Raw genomic sequence first — 19,284 nt, 5'->3', positions numbered from 1 at the left:
AATGTCCTTCAACAGATGAGTGGATAAATAAAATGTGGTATATACACACGATGGAATACTACGTGGCAGTAAGAAGGAACGATCTCGTGAAACATATGACAACATGGATGAACCTTGAAGACATAATGCTAAGCGAAATAAGCCAGGCACAAAAAGAGAAATATTATATGCTACCACTAATGTGAACTTTGAAAAATATAAAACAAATGGCTTATAATGTAGAATGTAGGGGAACTAGCAATAGAGAGCAATTAAGGAAGGGGGAACAATAATCCAAGAAGAACAGATAAGCTATTTAACGTTCTGGGGATGCCCAGGAATGACTATGGTCTGTTAATTTCTGATGGATATAGTAGGAACAAGTTCACAGAAATGTTGCTATATTAGGTAACTTTCTTGGGGTAAAGTAGGAACATGTTGGAAGTTAAGCAGTTATCTTAGGTTAGTTGTCTTTTTCTTACTCCCTTGTTATGGTCTCTTTAAAATGTTCTTTTATTGTATGTTTGTTTTCTTTTTAACTTTTTTTTCATACAGTTGATTTAAAAAAGAAGGGAAAGTTAAAAAAAAAAAAAAAAAAACAAGGAAAAAAAAAAGATGCAGTGCCCCCTTGAGGAGCCTGTGGAGAATGCAGGGGTATTCGCCTACCCCACCTCCATGGTTGCTAACATGACCACAGACATAGGGGACTGGTGGTTTGATGGGTTGAGCCCTCTACCACAGGTTTTACCCTTGGGAAGACGGTTGCTGCAAAGGAGAGGCTAGGCCTCCCTATGGTTGTGCCTAAGAGCCTCCTCCCGAATGCCTCTTTGTTGCTCAGATGTGGCCCTGTCTCTCTAGCTAAGCCAACTTGAAAGGTGAAATCACTGCCCTCCCCCCTACGTGGGATCAGACACCCAGGGGAGTGAATCTCCCTGGCAACGTGGAATATGACTCCCGGGGAGGAATGTAGACCCAGCATCGTGGGACGGAGAACATCTTCTTGACCAAAAGGGGGATGTGAAAGGAAATGAAATAAGCTTCAGTGGCAGAGAGAATCCAAAAGGAGCCGAGAGGTCACTCTGGTGGGCACTCTTACGCACACTTTAGACAACCCTTTTTAGGTTCTAAAGAATTGGGGTAGCGGGTGGTGGATACCTGAAACTATCAAACTACAACCCAGAACCCATGAATCTCGAAGACAGTTGTATAATAATGTAGCTTATGAGGGGTGACAAGGGGATTGGGAAAGCCATAAGGACCACACTCCACTTTGTCTAGTTTATGGATGGATGAGTAGAAAAATAGGGGAAGGAAACAAACAGACAAAGGTACCCAGTGTTCTTTTTTACTTCAATTGCTCTTTTTCACTCTAATTATTATTCTTGTTATTCTTGTGTGTGTGCTAATGAAGGTGTCAGGGATTGATTTGGGTGATGAATGTACAACTATGTAATGGTACTGTGAACAATCGAAAGTACGATTTGTTTTGTATGACTGTGTGGTATATGAATATATCTCAATAAAATGAAGATTAAAAAAAAAAGACATAATGCTGAGCAAAATAAGCCAGGCACAAAAAGAGAGATATTGTATGTTACCACTAATGTGAATTCTGTGAAAAATGTACAATGTTTTATACTGTAGAATGTAGGGGACCTAGAGATACCAATTAGTGGAGGGGGAATGATAATCTAATAAGAACAGATAAACTATGGAGGGTAATCTGAATGTTATGGGAATGCTCAGGAATGATTATGGTTTGTAAACTTTCTTGGATATAGTAAGATCATGTTGGAAGCAATAGAGTTATTTTAGGTTTTTTTTTTCTCTTATTCCTTTGTTTTCTTAGGGGTTGTTAATTTTCTTGGGGTATGGTAGGAACATGTTGGAAGCAATGTAGTTATTTTAGATTATTTGTTTTTCTTACTCCTCTGTTTGGACATGGTTTATTAATTTTCTTGGGGTATGGTAGGAACATATTGGAAGCAAAGTAGGTATTTTAGGTTATTTGTTTTCCTTAATCCATTGCTTTGTTTGAAATGTTGTGGGGGTTTTTTGGTTGTTGTTTGCCTGTTTGTTTTTAATTTTTTGATAAACAAAGCTAAAAAATTGAAAAAAAATCAGTAGAAAAATGGGAGTAAAAACTAAATGACAAATAGGGTGGGATGGGGGGATGGTTTGGGTATTCTCTTTTCACTTTTATTTTTTATTCTTATTCTGATTCTTTCTGATGTAAGGAAAATGTTCAGAAATAGATTGTGGTGATGAACGCATAACTATATGATCATACTGTGAACAGTTGATTGTATACCATGGATGACTGTATGGTTTGTGAATATATTTCAATAAAACTGAATTAAAAAAAAAATAAAAATAAAAAATAAAAAAATAATAAAAAAATAATAATAATAATAGGATGGCATATGGGGACTCTGCATGTTATGCATGATTTTCCTGTAAACCTCTTAACTTCTCCAATAATAATTTTTTTAAAAAAATGAAGATAGCCTCAGTCCTGTGAGACCATATCAATCTAACACAGTGTAATTAGTTCCAGAAAGGTCAGAAAAAAATTGAAGAAATAATGGCCAAAAACATCCCTAATTTGATGAAAAGCATAAACTTAAGAGATCCAAAAAGCTCAGTAAATCCTAAGCAGGAAAAATAAAAAGAAACCACAGTTAGGCATATCATAATTAAACTGCTGAAAATCAACAATAAAAAGAAAATCTTAACACCTCTTAGGTTTTAATGTATTGGAATAGCTAGAAGTAAATACCTGAAACTACCAAACTCCAACCCAGCAGTCTGGACTCCTGAAGACAATTATATAATAATGTAGATTACAAGGGGTGACAGTGTGATTGTGAAGACCTTGTAGATCACACCCCCTTTATCTAGTGTATGGATGAGTAGAAAAATGGGGATAAAATCTAAAGGAAAAATGAGGTGGGATGAGGGGATGATTTGGGTGTTCTTTTTTCACTTTTTTTATTCTTGTTCTGGTTCTTTCTGATGTAAGGAAAATGTTCAGAGATAGATTGTGGTGATGAACGCATAACTATGTTATCATACTGTGGACAGTGGATTGTATACCATGGATGATTGTATGGTGTGTAAATGTATTTCAATAAAACTGAATTTAACAATTAAAAAAAAAAAAGAAAATCTTGAAAGCAGCCATAAAAAAAAAAAGTATATACATATATGAATAAGAATACAAATGAGAGTTGACCTCTCATCAGAAACAATGGAGGCCAGAAATAATGAAATGCCATCTTTAAAGTCTTGGTTTTATTATGGAGAAATAGCTACTTAAGAAATGGCCTTTGAGACATTTTGCATATTGACACTGTTGACTAAATAGGTTTGCAAATCAGACTTTCAACAAATTGAAATACATTCAACTTGTCCTCCAGATGTGCTCCAACTCAAGGGGACTGAGTACTATTTTCTAGAAAAAGATGTCATATTTCAAAATTTCTGCTTATTGTTTCATTTTGCTAAGATTTTATCAATGATAAGACACTAAAAACTTCAAATGAAATCTTACCTTTTTTTGTCAAATTTTTCCATACATTCTAAAGGCTGAATAAACTGAAGAACCTCATCCCACTGGCCATCAAGAATTAGCTGTCTAGGTAAGGAAAAACCCAGGTGTGTTATTAAATTCAGGTTACACTAATTAAAAGCAGAATAGATGTCAAGATAGCATTAGAACTTCACAAAGCAGGTAATGAGATTAACATTTTACTTGGTCCCTCAAATGTAAAAATAAAACAATTTTTTCACAACTTATTTATAACAGTATATGCTATATGAGAAGAATTAAATCATTAGTGAATCTGAAAGCACTCCACATACTAATGTATATGTGGTTTCTTGACCTACGTAAAAACACTAGACTAAGCCTAAAAGTTCCTTTATTTTCCATTCATCTTATGGTTTGAAAGCCATAACATATTAAGAGCCAGTCTGTGGTTATGGTCCACTCTCTCTAAATCACTGGTTTTCAATAGGAGGTGATTTTGTCCCCTAGGGAACAATATGCAACATCTAGAGACATTTTTGGTTGTCACAACTGGGGGAGTGCTACTGGTACCTAATGGGTCGAGGCCAAGGATGCTGTAAAATATCCTACAATGCACAGGACAAATCCCACAACAAAGTTACTTGGCCCAAAATGTCAACAGGGCCATCAAGGTTGAGAAACCTTGTACAAATCATGAATTCTACATTATTGAGGCATTTAACTTTATACTCTGAGAATGAGAACAGTAAGAAATAAGATCAGGTTTCATCCTACTTTAGTGTCCTTCCAAAAGCTGTAAGTCATTCTTTTCTCTTTTACAATTACAATTTCTTTACTTTTGGATTTCTTAGAATAGTAAAATTTAAAAAGGGAAGGGAGGGTAGAAGGACCCACAAAGTGTCACCAACTTTATTTTACAAAGAAGGAATATCAATAAAAAGCAATGACAATATACTATCATAATCATTTTATAAAAGATATTTTAATATGAAAAAAGTAGGAAGGACACAATTTCCAAGGCCAACTCTTCAAAATGAATAATATTTAATTTAATTAAAAATTTATTATTCTTAATTCTTTGCATTTTACCTTTGAACAGTGAAACTTCATTACAAGCCATCAGGCTTCTGGATGGGGGAATCTGAGAGCAACTACTAAATTCCAGAAGTAGTATTTAGCTTTCCGTTTTGGCAAACATGGTAATTCTCTTTGACCCTGCAATTTCATGTCTAAGAATCTGTCCTAAGAAAGTAACCTAAGATATAGAAAAATTCCTATGTATAAAAGTTGCCCAGCACAGCATTATATTTATGAAAACTTGGCAACAATTTAATCGTCTAAACATAGGGGAAGCATAGGAAATTAAGATAAAAAAATTTTAAGTGTTTGTAAATTTATGATCACATGGAGCAACCTTATGATGTTAATGAATAAACTGGGATACTAAATTATAGATACAACAGAATTACTGTATTTTTTTAAATGTTCACAGAAAAAATTAAATTGCTCTCAGTAGTATATCTGAGTCATAGACTGATTTTTATTTTCAATGATTTATGTATACTTTCAAATTTTCTACAATGAATATGTTCCTATAATAAGTATGCTTTATTTCTATGGCCAAAAAAAAAACAAAAACCAGTATTTCAGAAATATTTCTTTATCTTTCAGGCATAAGTAATTTCTTAATCAAATATCTTTCTTTTAGGATGCCAACAGCCACAATGGAGTTATGATTCTTGTTTTTCACATGGGCCTCAGGATTACACTACTGAAAATATTCTTAAAATATTCTTTTGTAGATGTTCCTCTATAAAAAATTTTTAATTATATTTATATAGCCTTTTCCTAATTATAAAGTTCTAACTATATTGCACATATTACCTTAATACTTAACACTTTTTTAAGGGAGCTACAAACCTCAGAGTATTAATGAAATCATACCTCAGGAAAAGCATATCATCTGAAAATAGGCCATTTATGACTCCACTTTCCTTCTCAAGTGCCAACATACTAATGTGAAGCTTCTTTGAATTCAGGAAGTCCAAAATTAACTTAATGATTTCAACCTCTTTTACATTCACTGTTTCTTCAGCAGTCATGTTGATAACCTAAATATTAAAGAGAACAACAAAAAATTAGTCCTATTGTTTTATTTCTAAGTTCAACTGCCTGGAAAATACACATAACAGGTTTCTTGGGGATTTTTAGTATAGGTATTTTGAGGTAAAATAAATGTAATACTTACCACAAACAAGTCATTCTTTAGTTACAGATGAAATTATATAAAATCTGTGATTTACTTCAAAATAAGAGAAGAAAAGGAGAGTGGAAGGACGTAAAGATGAAACAAGAATGATCATAATTATTGAAGCAGGGTGATAAATAAATGAGGTGTTGGGAATTGACTCATGCCCCCCACAAAAGGCATATTCAGGTCCCAACCCCTGGTCTGTGGGTGTGAACCCATTTGTATATAGGACCTATGAAGATATTATTAAAGATGTGCCCAAACTGAATGAGGGTGGGCTTTAATCCAATATGGCTCAAGTCTGTACAAGCAAAAGAAACTGGAAATGAAAGGAAAAGCCACAGAAAGAGCAAGAAGTTAGAAGTCAATGGAACCAGAGGAGAAAGGAGAATATATGACCATGTATTGTCATGTGACAGAAAAGCCAAGCATCCCAGGATTGCCGGCAGCCAGGCCCAGAATGCCACAGTCTTCGGAGAGAGAGTGTTACTTTGCTGGTGCCTCAATGCTGGACTTCTGCTAGCCTCAAAACAGTGAGCCAATAAATTCCCATTATTTAAACCAACTCACTGTATGGTATTTGTTTTAGCAGCCAGGAAACTAAAACAATGGAGGTTCACTGTATTACTGTCTACTCTTATATATGTTTGAAATTTTCCATAAAAGTATTTTTAAAAGTCACTAATATTCCCATCTTAAAACTTATTAAAAAGCCACAGTAATCAAAACAGCATGGTACTGGCACAAGGGCAGACCTGAAACTGCACTGCAATCTCAAAAAACCAACCCTCACACTTATGGCCAACTGATTTTTTGACAAGGGGACAAAGACCACTCAATTGGGAAAGAACAGTCTCTTCAACAAACGTTGCTGGGAAAACTGGATCTCCATATGCAAAAAAGGAGGACCCCTACCTCACACCTTATACAAAAATCAACTCAAAAATGGATCAAAGACCTAAATATAAGAGCCAGAACTATCAAACTCCTAGAAGAAAATATAGAGAAGCAACTTCAATACCTTGTGTTAGGCAATGGTTTCTTAAGACTTTACACCTGAAACATAAGCAACAAAAGAAAACATAGATAAATGGGACTTCATCAAAACTGAAAACTTTTCTACATCAAAGGACTTCATCATGAAAGTCAAATGACAACCTACACAATGGGAAAAAATATTCAGAAACCACATGTCCAGTAGAGGTTTAATAGCCAGAATACATAAAGAAATCCTTCAACTTAATAACAAAAAGGCAAACATCCCAATTTAAAAATGGGCAAAGGCTTGAACAGACATCTCTCCAAAGAAGATATACAAATGGCCAGAAAGTACATGAAAAAGAAGCTCAACATCATTAGCTATCAGGGAAATGCAAATCAATCCATGAGATATCATTTCACACCTACTAGAATGGCTACCATTAAAAAAAAAAACAGAAAATCACAAGTGCTTGGGAGGATGTAGAGAAATGAGAACACTCATTCATTGCTGGTAGGAATGAAAAATGATGCAGCCATGTGGAAATCAGTTTGGAAGTTCCTCAGAAAGCTAAGTATAGAACTACTATATGACCCAGCAATCCGACTACTATGCCTATACCCAAAAGAATAGAAAGCAGGGACTCAAACAAATATTTGCACACTGATTCCACAGTGGCATTATTCACAATTACCAAAAGACGGAAACAACTCAAGTGTCCATCAACCAATGGATAAACAAAATGTGGTATAGATATACACAATGAAATATTATTCAGCCATGAAAAGGAGTGAAGTCCCGATGCATGCAACAACATGGATTAACTTTAAGGATATTATGTTGAGTGAAATAAGTCAGACACAAAAGAACAAATAATGTGTGATGTCACTGTTATAAATTTTAGTAACTAAACTCAAAGAGTTAGAATCTAGAATATAGGTTACCAGGAGATAGACTGGGGTTAGAGAATGGGAAGTTAATGCTTAACTTGTACAGAATTTCCATTTAGGTTGATGGTAAAGGTATGGAAATGGACACCTTTGTTGATGGTGATGTAGCATATTATTGTGAGTGTAATCAACAGCACTGAACTATAGAGGTGAATGTGGTCAAAAGAGGAAACTTTAGGATGTATATATTACTAGAATAAAAATTAAAAGATGAAACATAGGATTGTACAACAGTGAACCCTGGTGTAGATGAAAGACCATATAGTTAATAGTACAAGGGTAACATTGTTCTTTCATGAATTATAACAAATGTATGATAAAACAAGGTATTAATAATAAAGTAGTATATGGGAAAAATACATCTAATGTAAATTATGGATGATAGATAATAGCACAATTTTAATAATCTTTCTTCAATTGTACAAAAGTATCTACAGCTAAAAAAATAGCACAATTATTTTTTAAAATGCTATCATCAATTGTAACTAATGTTCCACACCAACGCAAGGTGTTAGGGGTGGGATGGTATATGGGAATCCTGTATTTTATGCATGATTGTTTTGTAAACCCATAACCTCTCTAAGAAAAAAAGAAAGAAATCCTTCAAATCAACAAAAAGACAAACAACCAAATTTAAAAAGGGGCAAAAGACTTGAATAGACATTTCTCCAAAGAAGATATACAAATGGCCGGAAAGCACATGAAAAGATGCTCAACATCATTAACCACAGGGAAATGAAAATAAAAAACCACAATGAGATACTATTTCACACCCATTAAAATGGCTATTAAAAATGGAAAATGATAAGTATTGGAGAGGATTTGGAGAAATAGGAACACTCATTCACTGCTGGTAGAAATGTAATATGTTGCAGTCATGTGGAAGACAGTTTGGCAGTTCCTCAGAAATCTAAGTATAGAACTACTCTACTATCATATGACTTGGTAATCCCACTACTATGCACATACCCAAAAGAAATGAAAGCAGGGACTGGAACAGATATTTGAACACTGATGTTTATAGTGGCATTGTTTACAATTGCCAAAAGATGGAATCAACCCAAGTGTCCATCAACTGATGAATGGGTAAACAAAATGTGGTATATACATACAATGGAATAATATTCAGCAATAAAGAGGAATGAAGTCCTGACAAGATGCAATAACATGGATTAACCTTGAAGACATCATGTTGAATGAAATAGGCTGAACATAGGACAAATATTGTGTGATCTCACTGAGTTGAAATAATCAGAATAAACAAACTCATAGAGACAGAAATCTAGAATACAAGTTACCATAGCACGAAGTCAGGGTAGGGAATGGGAAGTTAAGGCTTAAAATGTGCAGGGTTCCTATTTGGAATGATGGAGATATTTTGGTAATGGATGGTGTTGATGGTAGTACAACAATGTAAACGTAATTAACAGCACCGAAATATATATCTGACTGTGATTAAAAGGGAAATGATAGATAGCATATATGGTATCAGAATAAAAATTTTTTTAAAAAATCCATGGAACTACACTATACAGTGAACCCTAAGTTAAACCATGGACTATAGTTAATAGTACAATTATGAAAATGTGCTATCATCAACTGTAACAAATGTTCCACACAATGCAAGGTGTTCATAATAGGGTGGCACATGGGAATCCCATATTTTATGTATGGTTGTTCTGTAAACACACAACTTGCTTATGGTACCAACATACAGCTGTGCATCCATCACCACAGTTAGTTTTTTTTTTTTTTTTTCAATTTTTAGAACATTTTTATTACTCCAGAAAAGAAATAAAGACACACACAAAAAAGGAAATTCAAATCCTCTCAAACGCCTAACCACCCCCTCTCCATTATTGATTCATAGTACTGGTGTAGTACATTTGTTACCGTTGATGAAAGAATGTTAAAATACCACTAACTGTATAGGTATATATTTTTTTCTATATGCCCCTCTATTATTAACTTCTAGTTATAGTATCATACATTTGTTCTAGTTTATGAGAGAGATTTCTAATATTTGTACAGTTAATCATGGACATTGTCCACCACAAGATTCACTGTTTTATGCATTCCCATCTTTTAACCTCCAACTTTCCTTCTGGTGACATATGTGACTGAGCTTCCCCTTTCCACCACCACCACATACCATTCAGCACTGTTAGTTATTCTCACAATGTGCTACCATCACCTCTGTCCATTTCCAAATGTTTAATTTCACCCTAGTTGAACATTCTGCTCATAATAAGCAACTGCTCCCCATGCTTTAGACTCGTTCTATATCCTGATAACTTACATTTCATGTGTATGAGTTTACATATTATAATTAGTTCACATCAGTGAGACCCTGCAATATTTGTCCATATGTGTCTGTCTTATTTTACTCAATATAGTGCCCTCAAGTTTTCTTTATCAACCCATTTTTTTAAGACAGTTTTGTTCACACACCATATATTCCGTCCTAAGTAAACAATCGATGGTTTCCTGTATAGTCATGTATTTATGTATTCACCACCATTGCCACTATCTGTATAAGGACATCTCCATTTCTTCCACAAAGAAAGAAGAGGAGTCAAAGAAGGCAGAGAGACAGGAGAAAAAGAAAAGAAGAAAGAGAAGAAAAAAGAAAAAAAAACCTTTATTTTACGTTTTTCAGTGTTCACATTAGTGGTAACATGTAACATTTCTCTTTTTGTACCTGGCTTATTTTGCTCAGCATTATGTCTTCCAGGTTCATCATGTTGTAATATGTTTCACAACATTGTTCTTTCTTACTGCCGCATAGTATTCCATCGTGTGTTTATACCACATTTTATTAATCTACTCATCTGTTGAAGGACATTTGGGTTGTTTCCATCTCTTGGCAGTTGTGAATAATGCTGCTATGAACATTGGCATGCAGATATCTGTTTGTGTCAATGCTTTCCGATCTCTCAGGTATCTACAGAGAAGTGCAATCGCTGTATCAAAGGATAACTCTATATCTAGTTTTCTAAGGAACTGCCAGACTGACTTCCAGAGTGGCTGAACCATTATACAGCCCCACCAACAATGAATAAGAGTTCCAGTTTCTCCACATCCCCTTCAGCATTTGTAGTTTCCTGTTTGTTTAATGGCAGCCATTCTAATCGGTGTCAGATGGTATCTCATTGTGGTCTTAATTTGCATCTCTCTAATAGCTAGTGAAGCTGAACATTTTTTCATGTGTTTCTTGGCCATTTGTATTTCCTCTTCAGAGAACCGTCTTTTCATATCCTTTGCCCATTTTATAATTGGGCTGTCTGTACTATCATCATTGAGTTGTAGGATTTCTTTACATATGCAAGATATCAGTCTTTTGTTAGATAAATGGTTTCCAAAAATTTTTTCCCATTGAGTTGGCTGCCTCTTTACCTTTTTGACAAATTCCTTTCAGGTACAGAAACTTCTAAGCTTGAGGAGTTCCCATTTATCTATTTTTTCTTTTGTTGCTTGTGCTTTGGGTGTAAAGTCTAGGAAGTGGCCACCTAATACAAGGTCTTGAAGATGTTTCCCTACATTATCTTCTAGGAGTTTTATGGTACTTTCTTCTATATTGAGATCTTTGATCCTTTTGAGTTCAGTTTTGTGTAGGGTGTGAGGTAGGGGTCCTCTTTCATTCTTTTGGATATGGATATCCAACTCTCCCAGCCCCATTTGTTGAAAAGACCATTATGACCCAGTTCAGTGACTCTGGGGGCCTTATCAAAGATCAGTCAGCCATAGATCTGGGGGTCTCAATTTGATTCCATTGATCAGTATGTCTATCTTTGTGCCAAAACCATGCTGTTTTGACAACTGTGGCTTTATAATAAGCTTCAAAGTCAGGGAGTGTAAGTCCTCCCACTTCATTTTTATTTTTTAGAGTGTCTTTAGCAATTTGAGGCATCTTCCCTTTCCAAATAAATTTGATTACTAGCTTTTCCAAGTCTGCAAAGTAGGTTGTTGGAATTTTGATTGGGATTGCATTGAATCTGTAGATGAGTTTGGATAGAATTGACATCTTAATGACATTTAGCCTTCCTATCCATGACCATGGAATATTTTTCCATCTTTTAAGGTCCCTTTCTATTTCTTTTAGAAGAGTTATGTAGTTTCCTTTGTATAGGTCTTTTACATCTTTGGTTAAGTTTATTCCTAGATACTTGATTTTTTTAGTTGCTATTGAAAATGGTAACTTATTCTTGAGTGTCTCTTCAGTTTGTTTATTTCTAGCATATAGAAACATTACTGACTTCTGTGCATTAATCTTGTATTCCACTACTTTGCTAAATTTATTAGCTCTAGTAGCTGTATCGTCAATTTCTCAGGGTTTTCCAGATATAAGATCTTAAGGAAAAAAAAGATGTAGTGCCCCCTTGAGGAGCCTGTGGAGAATGCAGGGGTATTCGCCTACCCCACCTCAATGGTTGCTAACATGACCACAGACATAGGGGACTGGTGGTTTGATAGGTTGAGCCCTCTACCATAAGTTTTACCCTTGGGAAGACGGTTGCTGCAAAGGAGAGGCTAGGCCTCCCTATAATTGTGCCTAAGAGACTCCTCCCGGATGCCTCTTTGTTGCTCAGATGTGGCCCTCTCTCTCTGGCTAAGCCAACTTGAAAGGTGAAATCACTGCCCTCCCCCCTACGTGGGATCAGACACCCAGGGGAGTGAATCTCCCTGGCAACATGGAATATGACTCCCGGGGAGGAATGTAGACCCGGCATCGTGGGACGGAGAACACCTTCTTGACCAAAAGGGGGATGTGAAAGGAAATGAAATAAGCTTCAGTGGCAGAGAGATTCCAAAAGGAGCCGAGAGGTCACTCTGGTGTGCACTCTTACGCACACTTTAGACAACCCTTTTTAGGTTCCAAAGAATTGGGGTAGCTGGTGGTGGATACCTGAAACTATCAAACTACAACCCAGAACCCATGAACCTCGAAGACAGTTGTATAAAAATGTAGCTTATGAGGGGTGACAATGGGATTGGGAAACCCATAAGGACCACACTCCACTCTGTCTAGTTTATGCATGGATGAGTAGAAAAATAGGGGAAGGAAACAAACAGACAAAGGTATCCAGTGTTCCTTTTTACTTCAATTGCTTTTTTTCACTCTAATTATTATTCTTGTTATTTTTGTGTGTGTGCTAATGAAGGTGTCAGGGATTGATTTAGGTGATGAATGTACAACTATGTAATGGTACTGTAAACAATCGAAAGTACGATTTGTTTTGTATGACTGCGTGGTATGTGAATATATCTCAATAAAATGAAGATAAAAAAAAAAAAGATCCTATCAGCTGCAAACAATGACAGTTTTACTTCTTCCTTTCCAATTTGGATGCCTTTTATTTCTTTGTCTTGCCAGATTGCCCTGGCTAGCACTTCCAGCACGATGTTGAATAACAGTGGTGATAGCGGACATCCTTGTCTTGTTCCTGATCTTAGAGGGAAGGCTTTCAGTCTCTCACTATTGAGTACTATGCTGGCTGTGAGTTTTTCATATATGCTCTTTATCATATTGAGGAAGTTTCCTTCAATTCCTACATTTTGAAGTGTTTTTATCAAAAAGGGATGTTGGATTTTGTCAAATGCTTTTTCATCATCTATGGAGATGATCTTTTGATTTTTCCCTTTTGATTTGTTAATGTGTTGTAATATATTGATTGATTTTCTTAAGTTGAACCATCCTTGCATGCCTGGGATGAACCCAACTTGGTCATGGCCTATGATTTTTTTAATGTGTCTTTGAATTCGATTTGCAAGCATTTTGTTGAGGATTTTTGCATCTATATTCATTAGGGAGATTGGCTGGTAGTTTTCATTTTTTGTAGCATCTTTGCCTGGTTTTGGTATTAGATTGATGTTAGCTTCATAAAATGAGTTAGGTAGTGTTCCATTTATTTCGATGTTTTGAAAGAGTTTAAGTAAGATTGCTGTCAGTTCTTTTTGGAAAGTTTAGTAGAATTCCCCTGTGAAGCCATCTGGCCCTGGGCATTTATTTGTGGGAAGATTTTTGATGACTGATTGGATCGCTTTGCTTGTGACTGGTTGGTTGAGGTCTTCTATTTCTTCTCTGGTCAGTCTAGGTTGTTCATATGTTTCCAGGAAATTGTCCATTTCCTCTACATTATCCAGTTTGTTGCCATACAGTTGTTCATAGTATCCTCTTATAATTTATTTAATTTCTTCGGGATCCGCAGTAATGTCACCTTTCTCAATCATTATTTTGTTTATACGGGTCTTCTTTCTTTTTGATTTTGTCAGTCTAGCTAGGGGCTTGTCAATCTTGTTGATCTTCTCAAAGAACCAACTTTTGGTGTTATTTATCCTCTCTATTGTTTTTTTGTTCTCTATGTCATTTATTTCTGCTTTAATCCTTGTTATTTCTTTTCTTCTACTTGGTTTAGGATTGGTTTGTTGTTCATTTTCTAGCTTCTTCAGCTGATCCATTAGTTCTTTGATTTTGGCTCTTTCTTCCTGTTTAAGAGGAATTTATAGCATTTTGGTGCTATAAATTTCCCCCTCAGTACCATTTTTGCTGCATTCCATAGGTTTTGGTATATTATGTGCTCATTTTCATTCATCTCTATATATTTAGCAATTTCTCTTGCTCTTTCTTCTTTAACCCACTGATTGTTTAGCAGCGTGTTGTTTAACCTCCAGGTATTTGTGAATTTTCTAAGTCTCTGATGGTTATTTACTTCTAATTGTATTCCATTGTGGTCAGAGAATGTGCTGTGAATAATTTCAATCTTTTTAAATTTACTGAGCCTTGTTTTATGTCCCAGCATATGATCTATTCTGGAGAAAGTTCTGTGAGCACTAGAGAAGAATGTGTATGCTGGTGATTTGGGATGTAATGTTCTATATATGTCTGTTAAATCCAATTCATTTATCAGATTGTTTAGGTTTTCAGCTTCCTTATTGGTCTTCTGTCTGGTTGATCTATCTATAGGAGAGAGTGATGTGTTGAAGTCTCCCACGATTATTGTGGAAACATCAATTGCTTCCTTTAGTTTTGCCAGTGTTCCTCTCATGTATTTTGTGGCAGTTTGACTGGGTGGATAAACATTTATGATTGTTATTTCTTCTTGTTGAATTGCCCCTTTTATTAGTATGTAGTGGCCTTCTTTGTCTCTCATAACATCCTTGCATTTAAAGTCTATTTTATCTAAGATTAATATTGCTATACCTGCTTTCTTTTGGCTGTAGCTTGCATGAAATATTTTTTTCCATCCTTTCACTTTCAATTTCTTTGTGTCCCTGTGTCTAAGATGAGTCTCTTGTATGCAACAAATTGATGGCTCATTTTTTTTGATCCATTCTGCGAATCTGTATCTTTTAATTGGGGAGTTTAATCCATTTACATTCAACGTTATAACCATGAAGGCATTTCTTGAATCAGCCATCTTATCCTTTGGTTTATGTTTGTCATATACAATTTTTCCCTCTCTCTATTTATATCCTTTAATGTACCCATACTGAATCTCTTTAGTACTGAACCTTTCTCTATGTCTCTCTCTCCTTTCTTTGTTTCTCTGTCTGTAGGGCTCCCTTTAGTATCTCCAGTAGGGCAGGTCTCTTGTTAGCAAATTCTCTCAGCATTTGTTTGTCTGTGAAAAATTTAAGTCTCCCTCAAATTTGAAGGAGAGCTTTGCTGGATAAAGTATTCTTGGTTGGAAAATTTTCTCTCTCAGAATTTTAAATATGTCATGCCACTGCCTTCTTGCCTCCATGGTGGCTGCTGAGTAGTCACTACTTAGTCTTATGCTGTTTCCTTTGTATGTGGTGAATTGCTTTTCTCTTGTTGCTTTCAGAACTTGCTCCTTCTCTTCTGTATTTGACAGTGTGATCAGAATATGTCTTGGAGTGTGTTTATTTGGATGTATTCTATTTGGAGTTTGCCGGGCATTTACGGTTTGTATACTTATGGTGTTTAGAAGATTTGGGAAGTTTTCCCCAACAATTTCTTTGAATACTCTTCCTAGAACTTTACCCTTCTCTTCCCCTTCTGGAACACCAATGAGTCTTATATTTGGACATTTTATATTATCTATCATATCCCTGAGGCCCATTTCGATTTTTTCAATTTTTTTCCCCATTCTTTCTTTTGTTCTTTCATTTTCCATTTTGTCATCTTCCAGGTCACTGATTCATTGTTCAACTTCCTCTAGTCTTCTATTATGAGTATCCAGGATCTTTTTAATTTGGTCAACAGTTTCTTTAACTTCCATAAGACCATCTATTTTTTTATTTACTCTTGCAATGTCTTCTTTATGCTCTTCTAGGGTCTTCTTGATGTCCTTTATATCCTGTGCCATGGTCTTGTCGTTCATCTTTAGTTCTTTGATCAATTGCTCCAGGTACTGTGTCTCCTCTGATCTTTTGATTTGGGTGCTTGGGCTTGGGTTATCCACATCGTCTGGTTTTTTCATATGCTTTAAAATTTTCTGTTGTTTTTGGCCTCTTGGTATTTGCTTAACTTGATAGGGTTCTTTTAGGATTTGTAGACCGATTGAAATCCTTATCTCTAATTTGTCAGAACTACAGTTTCGTGGAGTACACTTTAACTAACCAGCAGGTGGCATCCACAAGCCACCTGTTCCCCTCAAGCCAGTTCTCTCCCGCTTTGTCTTTGTGGTGAGTGGGGTAGTGAGTCTTGTGGGATCCAATTGGTGTACCGAGCGTGCATGTGTGGTTCGTGTTGCCTGCCCTGTATCTGGGGCGTGTGTCCGGGCGGTCAGGGAGGGGGGGGTGGCTCTAACAATTAAATCTCCCTGGTGTTCCTGGAGTTTTAAAGCTGCTGCAATAGTCTAATCCTTCAGTTCAGTCCTGCCACAGTTTGTCTCTGCTGCTGATCCACAAGTCCTTGCTATTAGCGTATGGCCCCCAAGATTTGCGAGTGGGTCACTCTTCCAGGCCGTGCACCCCCAGGTCCTCTGTTGAGGGATGACTGTGCTATGTCACAGGTGAGTGCCATCCCCCCAGGGCAGTTCTGGGCTGCAGGGCTGTGTAGGGAGGCTCCCAGTCTGCTGAAAGGATGGCTGAATGGGGCGTGTTAATTCACACTGCTTCGCCTTCCCAACTCTGGGACAACCAGCTAAGGGTGCAGGGAAGGCTAATGTCCACACCTGATTTTGTGGCATGTGCGTGTTATTGGAAGCACTTCCATCACACTGGGTTATCTGGGGTAGCTCTGGGCTATAGGGCCAGCGATGGGCAGGAGTGTTCCCTGTCCACCAGGATGATGGCTGTGAGAGGACGCCCCCCGTTTCTTGGGAAGTTGTGGTGTTTAGTGAATTTTCTCAGCCACTGGATTATTGCCTTTTGTCTCAGAGCTCTCTTAGTTCTGCTCTTGTCTTGACCTGCCCAAATTGCTAGTCTTTGAGGCTTTCTGTATTGGGCTTCTCAGAGTAATTGTTTTAGAAAAAGAAAAAAAAGATTAAAAAAAAGGGGGGGGGGCTTTCCATGCAGATCTAATGAGTTATTGAAATGCTAAGAGACAAAGCAATTAGGGCCATTAAGGAAAGGTCCAAGGGGCAGAGAGATGGTTTTTCTTCTGGATTTGCATATGAACCTCAGGGCCTGAGCTCTGCCCTTCCCCTTTCTATGTTCACCAGAACTCCAAAAAGCCTCCACTTTTATTTTTGGGTTTTTCTTGCTGTTTTTGCTATCGCTATCTCCTCTCCGCTGGGCTGGCTGCTCCCGGATTCTCTGGTGTCTGGTCTCAGTCTATCTATGATTGGAGTTTGGATCAGTAGAATGAGTTTCCGATAAGAGGCGCCACTGCAGTTCTCCCTTCTCGTTCCCAGTGCTGACAGCTCCTCCTCCCATGGGACTGAGCCTGGCAGGGAGGGGCGTGGGTCCCCTGGCCACAAAAACTTACAGATTTCGCTGATCTCAGCAGTTTCATGTGTTCATGAGTGTTGTATGAAGTATGCCCCAAGTCAAATTGCTTTGTGGTGTCCAGTCCACGCAGTTTCTGGCTTTCTGCCTACTTCCCTGGAGGAGTAACTAAAACATACACCGCACCACTCCGCCATCTTGCCCCGCCCCCCACCCCATTTTTAACACCTTGCAATGTTAACATTCATTTGTTCTACTTCATGTAAAAACATATTTGTATCTTGTATCACAATCGTTGAGCACCCGAGGTTTCACTGAGTTACACAGTCCCAGTCTTTATCTTTTCTCTTTCGTTCTGGTGTCCCACATGCTCCTAACCTTCCTCTTTCAACCATACTCACAGTCATCTTTGTTCAGTGTACTTACATTGCTGTGCTACTATCTCCCAAAATTGTGTTTCAAACCTCTCACTCCTGTCTTTTCCTTTCTGTCTGTAGTGCTCCTTTTGGTGTTTCCTGTAGAGCAGGTATCTTGTTCACAAACTCTCTCATTGTTTGTCAGAGAAGATTTTAAGCTCTCCCTCATATTTGAAGGACAGTTTTGCCAGATATAGGATTCTTAGTTGGTGGTTTTTCTCTTTAAGTATCTTAAATATATTACCCCACTTCCTTCTTGCCTCCATGGTTTCTGCTGAGTAACCAGCACATAGTCTTATCAAGCTTCCTTTCTATGTGATGGATTGCTTTTCTCTTGCTGCTTTCAGGATTCTCTTTTTATCTTTGACATTTGATCTATTCTGTTTGGGGTATGCTGCACTTCTTGGATCTGTAATTCTATGTCTTTCATAAGAGATGGGAAATTTTCATTGATTATTTCCTCTATTATTCCTTCTGCCCCTTTTCCCTTCTCTTTGCCTTCTGGGACACCAATGACACGTACATTCCTGCATTTCATTTTGTCCTTAAGTTCCCGGAGACGTTGCTCATATTTTTCCATTCTTTTCTCTATCTGTTCTTTTGTGTGTAGGCTTTCACATGCCTTGTTCTCCAGTTTCTGAATGTTTTCCTCTGCCTCTTGAGATCTGCTGTTGTATGTCTCCATTGTATCCTTCATCTCATGTGTTGTGCCTTTCATTTCCATAGATTCTGTCAGTTGTTTTTTCGAACTTTTGATTTCTACCATATGTACGCCCAGTGTTTCCATTATACGCTTCATCTCTTTTGCCATATCTTCCCTAAACTTTCTGAATTGATCCAGGACTAGTTGTTTAAATTCCTGTATCTAAGTTGAAGTGTAAGTTTGTTCCTTTGACTGGGCCATAACTTCACCCCTTCTAGTGTAGGTTGTAGTTTTCTGTTGTCTAGGCATCTGGCCTCCTTAGTTACCCCAATCAGGTTTTCCCAGGCTGGAATGGGCTCAGGTCTTGGCAGGAGGCAACAGTTTCAGGTCTCCCTGAGGGTGTCTTAGAAGACTGATGCACCCTGTGAGACCTCAAGTCACTGTGCTTTTCTACCCAGCAGGTGGTGCCTGTCAGCCTGTACCTCCAGACTGGTATAAGGAGTTATGGCCTGTAGCTGTTTTCCCCCAGGCTCTGGGGTCTGGTTAGATTTTATGCTGTGATCTCAGGCATTCCTCCCAATTCAGGTTGGTGTATGATGAGTGGACAGTCACTTTTGTCCCTCCGCAGTTACTCCAGATTATTTTCTAGTTGTTCCTGGCTGTTTATTAGTTGTTCCAG

The 19,284-nt window shown here is 37.1% G+C and overlaps 1 protein-coding gene across 2 annotated transcripts in view; it reads right to left on the bottom strand.

Annotated features, from left to right (window-relative positions):
* Positions 1-19,284, bottom strand: part of WDR47 (WD repeat domain 47) — a 79,336-nt gene that overhangs the window by 46,561 nt on the left and 13,491 nt on the right. For both annotated transcript variants that reach the window (XM_037826473.1, XM_037826474.1), the window contains exons 2-3: positions 5,456-5,622; positions 3,533-3,616 (exon numbers count right to left, since the gene is read on the bottom strand). In XM_037826473.1, the coding sequence (XP_037682401.1) occupies positions 3,533-3,616; positions 5,456-5,613 (242 nt within the window). In that variant the 5' untranslated portion in view covers positions 5,614-5,622. The remainder of the gene's footprint in view (positions 1-3,532; positions 3,617-5,455; positions 5,623-19,284) is intronic.

The sequence above is a fragment of the Choloepus didactylus genome, chromosome 2 (assembly GCF_015220235.1).
Source record: "Choloepus didactylus isolate mChoDid1 chromosome 2, mChoDid1.pri, whole genome shotgun sequence".
Classification (NCBI taxonomy): domain Eukaryota; kingdom Metazoa; phylum Chordata; class Mammalia; order Pilosa; family Megalonychidae; genus Choloepus; species Choloepus didactylus.
The sequence above is the reverse complement of the archived record's forward strand: the minus strand, read 5'-3'. Positions and strand labels throughout refer to the sequence as shown.